Raw genomic sequence first — 9,804 nt, forward strand, 5'->3', positions numbered from 1 at the left:
TTCGACGCAAACAGGGGCGCAGCGGCTTCGGAAGAGTTGCGCGCCCCCTCGCAGGCGCGGCCAGGGTTTTGCCTTTTGACTTCTGAAATGAGCGCCGTTCTCAGAAGAAGCGAATCCGGAGTCTTCCGACCACAGACCGGAGGCCGGGGACCCCGAGTTTTGGATGGGGACAGCCGCCGGCTTTGCGGCACGGCCGACTCCAGTGCAGCGGAGTTCCGCAGGCTCCCTTGCGCGCCTTGGCCAGGCCGGGGGCAGGAAAGCTCGCCCGGCCACCCCTGGCGAGGGACTTCCAGCGCAGCGCCATCCAGGGAACCGACCACCAAGACGGAGTTTACAGCGCCTGAAGGGGGGCCTAAAGCGCACCGGTGGTTAGGCTTGTCCTGAACCAACAAGTTAAGGGATCGAGCACCCTTTTTACTCCAGAGTAAGCCCGAGGCGCCACTGTTGTGGAAGGCTCTGCCATATTATCCTGGAGATAGTGGGGGCCAAGGTGGGAAACGGGGCTGGAGAAAGAGCAGCCCACCGCCGCGTTTGCTACGCAGGTCAAGCTAATGCCAGACTCCCCCCCCCCTGCCCCTCTTCCTGTCTGCCTGGGAGTGGCGGCCTGCAAGCTCTTCTCCCTGTTGACTTAAAAGTAACCTCCCCCCGGGCTTTCCTCCCGCCAAGCGTGGCTGGGCTGCAGCCTTCCAACCCTCCGATTTGGGCCGCCTTCAGTACAGGCCTACTTACGAGTAAGCCGAGGCTGGGCTGCAATTAAAAGCAAGCGAGGTTCAGTTTGGGGGCGGCTGAATTCTGGATCGGGGCCCTTGGTCTCCTTGGGTTTCCTTTCGGGCCGGGATTTATCCCTAGATTAACTCCGGGGAGGTGGGAGGCCTTTGCTCCCCCTGCTCTTTTGCTTTTTCTTCCCTTCCCCCCGCCGTGGATCCCGTGATGTGTCGCCAATGTTTCCCCTCGCCTGATCAGGGCGATCTAATTGTGGGCTGCTCTTGATGAATGGGGCGACTTGCCCCCCCCCCTCCGGTCTTTAGCAGCCTGGTGCATTTTAATCAATCCAGTGATGCGTTGTGTTTACGCACACGGCCTTCCTCCTTCCGGGGGTGCAGGACGCTTTGGAGCCTGTGTTCCTGGCCCGCCCCGCTAGAAAGCTTGCGAGCCCGTCTTTCCTCTCTGGACCAGAAGCAGGTGCAAAACAAAACTCTGACTTTCACATTTAAGCAGCTCGGGGGGGGCGGCGGGGGGGGACGTTTCCAAGGCGGCGCTTGGAGTCCGGCGCAAAGTCCCTTTTAAAAGGCAGCCCTAAATTCCTCTGCAGAGGACGCTTCAGCAGGCCCACTGCGGCTTACTTCCGAGTAAACAGGCGGGGCTTCCATCGCGAAGCTATCTCGCATTGCTTCTGTGCAAATCCACAGCCGTAAGGGAGGTCCTTTGGTTAGAGCATTATAATTCTTATTCGCTTCCTGGCCGAGATCCTAAGAGCCACGGAAGTCTCACCGTAATTGATACTATTATTTTATTTCTACTACCTTTGGCATCGCTGCGCTGGAAAGGAGTCGCAGCGTCTTCCTGCTAAAAGCACAGGCTGGGCGCATTTTTCCGAGAGGAAGGCTAGTGCAAACCTCAGCGTGGGACAAACTTCTGAGGGGCTGCCCAGGATTCAGCTCCAGCTGCATTTCAGCCGAAGCGCCGCCGCCGCCGCGGGAAATGCGCGCTGGGCTGGAGGCTGCGACGGAGGGGCATCGCCCGGGCGCGCCGAGGGAGCCCCTGTTCCCGCGGGACCGGCCGAGGCCCACGACGCTGAGCTCCTGCCTTCCGAAGGGCGACCGCCTGGGGAATTTAAGGGGCAGGATTGTGGTCTAAGGGGCCCCAATCCAGCAACATTCTCCGCACGTCTAATTCTCCGCGCCGAAACTCAGGGAACGATTTCTCCAGCTCAGGCGGTCCTTTTGGGTTTCTAGATAGCAAGAGAGATGGAACGTCGGCCTGTTTACTCAGAAGTAAGCTCCTTTCGCGGGCTCCTTTCTCTCGGGCGACGCAGCCCAACTTCCAAGAGTTCTATCGGAGAGCGCTAAACCTTCTGAGTTGGGTTAATCCGCTTTAGCTCTTTCCCACATTCGCTGGGGTGCAGGCGAGGAAGCAAGATACTGTAGCTCCGTTCTCCCCTCCCAGTAAGGTGCTTGGAAGACACTAATCAGAGCAGAAATGCGAAGGTACAACTCAGGTTCTTAGATATTCTTGAGGCTGTTTTTCTTGTTCTCCCCAGAGAAAGCCCCCCTCCCCGTTCATTTAGGTCCTCTTCCTACGGAAATAATTTATGCAAAGTGTATTTGCATTGACTCAGAAAGACGACCGAAAAAAAGCCTGCTCCGGCTTTACATATTTTAATGAGAAAATATTATTTGGACGGCTAGTTTCATAATTTAAGTGTAGACACTTTGAGACAGATAAAAACCAAACCAAACCAACAACAGTCCAAGCACCATAACAAGAAAAACAATAATAATAATAATAATAAAAAAAATCAAACGTTTGCCCGAAAACACGCATGCTGAAGATATTCACAAGAACATTCATATTTTAAATATCATGCTCGTCCTGTACAATAACAAACCATCAAAATGGGAGAGAAAACGTTCGGGCCTGACCCACCAGGAAGTCCCCCCGGAACCAGCCCAAGCGCTTTTTTCCTCTGGATCCTGCGCCTCTGGATGCGCTCCCTCCCAACTCCCCTCAGGATCCGGCCCCGCGTTTCTTTCACAGCTTCGGAGCAAGCGTCTCCCTGGCCTGGGGGCCCTTGATCGGTTCACAAGACAGGCGGATGCCTGCACACTACCTACGGTGAGAAAAGGAGGGACGCGGGATAAAAGTGCATCGGACACACTGCAGTCACCCTAATTCGCGGACACGCACAAATTTCCCCCTCCCGGTTTGTCTCCAAAAATTCCAGGAGAAAAGGGAGATTCTCCATTTGGCTGGAAAATGCCGGCAGAGCCAACGCTGAGCGACCAACCACTCAGAGCGTCGCTTTCTCCTCTCTCTCATCACGTAGAAATTCAACTTTAAGCGTTACAAGAGTGAAAGGGCTTAAACACACGCGCGCACACGCACGCACGCACACACACGGACCGGGGAATCGTCGTGCCGCGTTGACAACGCTTGGTCCGCACGTGGGACCACTCCAGTCACAGTTTAGCGCTTCAACCGGAGCAAGGCAACCCCCCCCCCCGTCTTTACACGGAAGTAAGCCAGACTTGTGCTCAGAGGCCATTCACAGCTAGGCCAAAGGTAGCCGGAGGCAGCGGCCCGATTGAACGCCCGTTTCCTCGCAAGTCAACCCCAACAGCGGAAGGCATTGACTTCCGAGTAAGCATCCCTGGGCGACCGACCAGGAGGGAGATCCGGCCGAGTCCAACTACCAGATCCAGCGGGCGGACTCTCCTCTCGCAAAGTGGAGCCTTTCCAACGGCGGTCGCTCTGGGGAGCTCGCTTGCCCGCGGCCCCGGGCGCGAATCCTCTTCCGCGTGGTTTTCCCCCGCGTTTCGCTGGCCGCCAGTGCTGTCGCGCGACGTGGAGGAGGCGGCGGCATCTGGCGGGCGAAAGGGAAGCCTGGCACGGGAGGGACCGGCGGATCTGCGAACGGAGAAATCAGCCGGAGGGGAGGCCAAAAGCCCGCGTCGGCCTTGCGGGGACAGCCAGGTTCACTGCCCACGTGCGCGGCGCTGGGCCCTCCCGAAAAGGTCCCCCCGGGTCCGCGGAGGGAGGACGCCGGGCTGCCGCGAGCCCCTCGCCTCTGGAGCGCAACCCCGGCCGGGACGGGCCGCCCCCGGCTGTCCCTCGTCCTTCTGGGTCCGGCCGGGGCTGGAAAGGGGCGGGACGGGCTGGCTCCAAAGGCCCAACCGGCCGGGGGACTTTCGGAAGGCCGCCGCTGCCGGGGCGGGGGTCGCACCGGGGCGGCGGCGCGTGGATGCTCCCTCCGAGGCCGGCCACCTCGCCGCGCTGCTGGTTCCTGGGCGGAGGGCGGCGCCCGGCCGGGGTCAGTGGACCGCCACCACGGCGTGCAGGGCGGAGGGCGGCCCGGTGAGCGTCTCGCTGGGGGTGGCGGGGCTGCCTTGGCTGGGCGCCGTCTGTGTGGAGGGCGGGCTGAGCGAGGGCGGCGAGGTGGGCAGCAGCGCGGGCAGGGCCGGCACGGCGGCGGCGGCCGGCGTGGCTTTGATGGGCACCGGGATGGCCGGCAGTGTCTGCCCGCCGTGGCACAGCGGCTTCAGCGGCATCCCGTAGGCGGCAGCGGCGGCGGCGGCGGCAGCGGCGGCCGCGTAGTCCCCGCCGGCCACGGCGATGGGGGCGGCCGGGTCCAGCACGCCAGCGGAGCCGTAGACGTGGGGCCAGGCGGGGGGCAGCTGGTTGGGCAGCGGGTAGGCGGCCGGGCCGGGCGGCATGGCAGAGAAGGGCAGCGCCGCGCCCCCGCCGCCGCCGCCGCCGCCCGGCCCGGGCATCTTGTACTCGCGGGCGATGATGTTCTCGATGGCGAAGGGGTGCTTGAAGCCGGAGGGCGGCGGGACGGGCAGCCCGTAGGGGCCCAGCGGCGCGGAGGAGGCGGCGGCGGCGGCGGCCAGGGCGCCGAGGCGCAGCTTGGCCTGGGCCTGCAGGTAGTGCGCGGCCTCGGGCGGCGGCTTGGAGGGCGCCAGCGGGTCGGCCTTCAGCACCTTGAAGCGCTTGCGGCGCCGCAGGAAGCTGCCGTTCTCGAACATGTCCCCGCAGCTGGGGTGCAGCGCCCAGAAGCTGCCCTTGCCCGGCTGGTCGGGCCGGCGCGGGATCTTGATGAAGCAGTCGTTGAAGGAGAGGTTGTGGCGCAGCGAGTTCTGCCAGCGCTGCGTGTTCTCCCGGTAGTAGGGGAAGCGCTCCATGATGAACTTGTAGATCTCGCTCAGCGGCAGCATCTTCTCGGCGGAGCTCTGGATGGCCATGGCCGTCAGCGAGATGTACGAGTAGGGCGGCTTCTGGTCGCTGTACGTGTTGCGGCCCGGACGGGGCATGGTGGCGTCGCCGGCCGGGATCTGCAGCGCAGGGAGGCGGAATTAGCGGGCTGGGCGAGGGGGGCGGGGCGGGGCGGGGGCGCGTCCTGGCCGGGCTCCGCGGTGGGCCCCCCTTGGGCAAAGTTGGCTCGCTATCTTGGGGGGGGCCGCCGGCAACTCGGCTCCTCGGGCTCAGCGCGGCAGGTTTGGGGAGGGGAGGGAGCGGACTCTCGGCGGGAGGGGCGAGGGCAGCGGAGGCCGACCTCCAGCCCGGCCTGGACGGCTGACAGCCCCGGGACCACCCCTGCGGGACGGCACCCCACGCCTCGCGGCCCTCCGGGTCCTCCCCTTTCCCTGCCGCCCGCCCCGCTCACACGCCGAAGGAGAAGCACCTCCGGCGGGGGCGGCGCTTTTCTCCGGCCGGCCGAGAGCTCAGCCGAGCCGCAGTAGCCGGGCACTCGGTGCAACCCGCCTGGCCGCTCGCTCGCTCTCCCTTCCGTTTTATTCGCTCCCCCCATCCCTCCCCTCCCTCCCCTCCGCGGGCTCCCGACGGCTTCCCGGCGCTCGCAATTTGTAACGGTTCGCCCCTCCCCGTAAGCAGGTCCCGCACCAACCGCAGCGAGCTGGGGGGGGGCACCGTTCGGACCTCCCTCTCCCCGGAGCCCGCGAAGGGGAACGACAAGTGGACCCTCCGCCGTCCCGCCCGCCCGCCCCCGGCACTCACTTCACAGGCGCCGCGAGCGAGCGGTGGCAGCCGGCGGAGGACGCCTGGAGCCTGCCTGGCCGCGCTCCTTCCTTTCCGCCGGCCGGGGCGGGGGGCTCTCGGCGGCCAGGGCGCCCGGCTTCCCGGGAGGAGCAGTCCCGGGGATGTTGGGGCCGGGAGCTCTCCTCTGCCTCGCCGCAGCCGCCGGGCTAAGCAGCCCTGGCCGTGCCCAGCGCTGCCGCGGCCGCCGCCTCCTCCCGCTCCTGCCGCCTGCCGACCATCTGAGCTTGGCAGGCGGGGGCTGGCGCAGAAAAGGCCCCCGTCGAGGCGCCGCGTTAATGGGCCACTTTCTTCGCTCTCCGATGACACCCGCCTGTGAGGGAGGAAGGGGCGGGGCACCAGGGCCGGCGTGGAGGGGGTCACTGCTTGCAGCCCCGCCGCTCCCCCGGCGCCCGGGGGGCCAATGGGAAGAGCTTCTGAGCCGGCGGAGGGGAAGCGGCCAGCCTCGCCCCCAGGAAGCTTTTGCGCCCGCGGAGCCCGGCTGTCAGCCCGGCTTCCACGTCCGCTAGAATCGGAGCCGCTGCCCCGCGAGGTGGGCGGAGGCTGTGTGGGGATGCAAAAGCGGCCCGGTTTGATCTGCTTGACCCCGAATCATTGGTGCGGGGGGGGGGGGGGCTCGGCCTGGCCGGGCTGCCCGTCCCGCTCAGCCCCAGCTGGAGAGACTCGCTTAGGCCAGATCCCCGCCTTCCCAGGGAAGCGCAGGGCAGCGGGCGTATCTTGCCGCCCCCCAGATTCGGACTCCCTGTTGCGGCACAAGTGCCGCTCGGGTAGGAAGAAGGGTTGCGCCTTCCAGGAGGAGCGAAGGAAGTTCAGCTTCCAGCGGCCCCGCTTTGCTTCAGGATGGGAGGACAGGGCGCGCGGAGGGCCGGCCGGAGGAAGCGGACCGGGGCTGACTCGGGCAGCCGTTCCTCGGAAGCGCGCAGGGAGGCAGCCCCGGGAATCGCTTTCCTGCCCGTTGCTGCAGCCTTGCTCTTCTCCCCCCCCCCCATTTTTTTTCTTCCAGGAGCGGGGGGTGGGGGTGGGGAAGGCAGGAAGACCTCCGGGACTAAACCAGGCCCCTTCGTAAGAGAGTCAGAGGCGGTGGGCGCGAGGTGGGCAGAGGAAGGCGCATTTCTCACGACCTGGGGCTGCTGCGAAAAAGACGTCAACTTCGCAGCTTGGCGGGAAAGCGCCGGTGAACCAACGCGCTGAGATCCAGCCAGCAGCGCCGGGTGTGAACCGGCCTTCCCGCCTCGCTCGCCAGACCTCCTTTCCCGCCGTCCCTCCGGGCACGTGGGCAGGACCTGACACGGGGAGTGTCCGCGAGCCCAGCGGCGGGCAGCTGGAAGGGGACGGGAGAAGAATCCGGCTCCATGATTCCCTCGGAAGCGGGATTCCCGTCTCTCCCGACCGCTCCATTCGCACGTTCGGCCGAGCTGCCTCGATTTCCGTCGCTCTTCCTCGCCTTCAGGGAGGCCTGACGTGCAGTAAAGCCACTTTTCCGGGCGGGCGGAGATGCGAGAGAGGTGAGCAACCCCTGTCCTAGAGGGCGCCTCTTGGGTGCTCAGCCGGGGATGAACAGCTAAGGCGGGCCGGTGGGTTGGGGTCGTTCACGCGAGGCGCCATCCTGTCCTGGTGTGGAAGAAACGCCGTCGCGGGGTTCGCACTCGCGCTAAGTCACAATCCCCGTAGCTAGGTTCACACGAGGCATTGACCCGAAAGCAAGCAAACCACGTTCTGGCTTAGCGGGAGGCGTGAACTGAGCCGGGGATCGTTCGCCTTCAGACGTCTCTCCCCCAAAACGTCGGGGGGCTCGCTAAGGTTCTAGTCCTCATGAAGGGCCGGGGCGGGGGAGGCTCCACGAAATGTAAATCTCCGCGCCGCACCTCAGCTCTCCTGTCTAAGCCGTTGCTCCGGGGATCAGGCCTCTGGCTCAAAGTAAGCCTGCAGAAAGGCTTCGGGGAGGGGAACGGTCCGCCGCGGGGAGGGAGGCACGAAGGACCACCCCCATCTCCGACTCTGAAAGCCGCCGCAGCCCCGGTCCCTTTTGCGCTTCTTTTAACTCCCAGCTAAAGTTCCGCGCGCGTCGAAAGGAGAGTGCTCCTACCGCTCCTTTATCCCGCCAAGACGCCTTGCCAGGCAGGCTGGTGGCCCCTTTCACTTAACGCGAGCGCCTTAACGGGAAGAGGGGGCAGCGCACCCCTCTGCGGCCACCACGGCCTTGGGAGGGAGGGGGAACCGGGGCGTCTTCAAGCCCCGGGGGGGGCCCAGGGAGAACTGGGTGGTCTGCCGGGCGGTGTGCTTTCCAACCCTAGGCAAAGGTTGACGGAGCAAAACGTCGTGGCTTTTCCCGAAATGATCCGTGGAACTCCGCGCCACTTAAGACATCGGGGGTCTGTACGCAAGTGCCCGCTCCCGCGCCAGAGAGGGAGGGTGGGGCCCTGGAGCCTCGGGTGCAAGTTCTCCCTCGCCTGTGGAAGCTGATGGGGAGATGTGGGACCGGTCGCTCAATCTCACGCCGCGTACCTCACAGGGCTGTTGTTTGGGACATACAATGCGGGCGGGCAGGCGGGCGGGGGTTGCATATTCCCGGCGTGAGTTCCTTCGGAAAGGCGGAGACGCGTTTCATGACTGCATCACCCTCGGATTGAAATAGTGCCTTGCTGGGGTGGGGGCTGCCTTTCTAAACTCCCCAGCCTGAACGAGACAAGACGCCCATAAAGTAAAAAACTCGCCCGCGGAAATGCGCGGGGCGTAGCGGCTACCTAGCAAAGCATTGATGGGGGGCCCCGATTCTGCTTCTGAATAACCCCGGCGGATTTCGTTCTGCTCCGCGCAAGCCCGGCGTCTTGCGGAGGGAAGGCGAGAGATAAATTGGGCACAAAAAGGCGGGCTATTTCTCGGGAACTCCCCCCCCTCCTTTTCTTTTAACACTCGCCCACACACACATCCACGCACTCCATTAACCACATTTTCGTTGCTGGTCAATAACTCACCGAAACGTAACTTAAACACGACGAATTTAGGAGATTAAACAATTTCATTAATATTGAAATGGCGGCGGAGCCGAAGTGAGGCCGCTTGAGATGCAAACGCACGTTTTTCAATATTAACAGAAGTACTTGAAGAGGAGAATAATGTCACCTTCTTAATTCAGCAAAAATAAAGCGCGCGGGGAGGGGAGGAGCGGGAGTCCGGGGGGGGGGCGGCTGCGGAAAGTGCGTCGCTTCGCTCTCCCCGCGGATTCGGTGCAGGGGATCGAGTGGACGCGTGTCTGCGCCTGGGTGCGTCCAGTTGTAACTCTGTTCCCGGGTGGGAAAAAGGCGGGGGTGGAAAGAGGTGCTGAACTCACCCTCTCTCCCTCCCCCAAAAGTGAAACACCAAAAGAGGAGGAAACCCATGTCCGTAACCTCTTGCGAGGAATCCTGGTTTGCTATTCAAGATACCGATCAGTTCTTGGTACCACCTTAGTGATGCACTCAATAGAATGGAATTTACTTCCAAGTAAACATGGACTGGGTGGCACAGGAGGGTATTCTTCAAACTCCGGGCGAAGGGCTTAAGTTGGCCGAGCCTCCGTCTCTTCTGCTACCCCCACCCTTGAAAAGCCCTTTTCTTCCCCCCCCCATGCCCCCACATTCATCCATGCGCTCACAACCGTTTGGGCTAGAAAAGAGCTATCTGGCTGAGTGGTACCTTGCTCGAGCCCCCATGAACAAAGGCAGTCTATCTTCGAGGGGCTGGGAAGCAGAGAAAGGAACAGAGAGCATCCACCACTTTCAGGGGTCTCGTAGCTAGGAGCCCCTAAGCTTGGGGGAGATAAATTCGTTGGGCCTGGATAATCTGTGGGCGCCTGGAAGAAAAACACGATTCATTTCCCCAGAGCTCCGCGGATAACCTTCCATTCCCACGCGCGGAAGGAAGCCGAGGGTTTTCCTCTTTCTTCCAATAAAAAGCCAGCGCTTCCCTTTCGTCCCTATGCCGCTAACAACCCGAAATATCAACTGCACAAGAGCCACGCGCAGGTGGACGTGGCTTCCCGGGAAAACCAGA

At 63.2% G+C, this 9,804-nt stretch overlaps 1 protein-coding gene across 1 annotated transcript; it reads right to left on the minus strand.

Moving 5' to 3' along the window:
* Positions 1-4,031: 4,031 nt before the first annotated feature.
* On the minus strand, positions 4,032-5,030 carry FOXB1 (forkhead box B1). Its single transcript, XM_088148179.1, has one exon. The coding sequence runs from the start codon at positions 5,028-5,030 to the stop codon at positions 4,032-4,034; it is 999 nt and encodes a 332-aa protein (XP_088004305.1).
* Positions 5,031-9,804: the final 4,774 nt, after the last annotated feature.

The sequence above is a fragment of the Python bivittatus genome, unplaced genomic scaffold (assembly GCF_059951505.1).
Source record: "Python bivittatus isolate LINGU-HERP-01145 unplaced genomic scaffold, Pbiv_v1 ctg000530_np1212, whole genome shotgun sequence".
NCBI classification, from domain to species: domain Eukaryota; kingdom Metazoa; phylum Chordata; class Lepidosauria; order Squamata; family Pythonidae; genus Python; species Python bivittatus.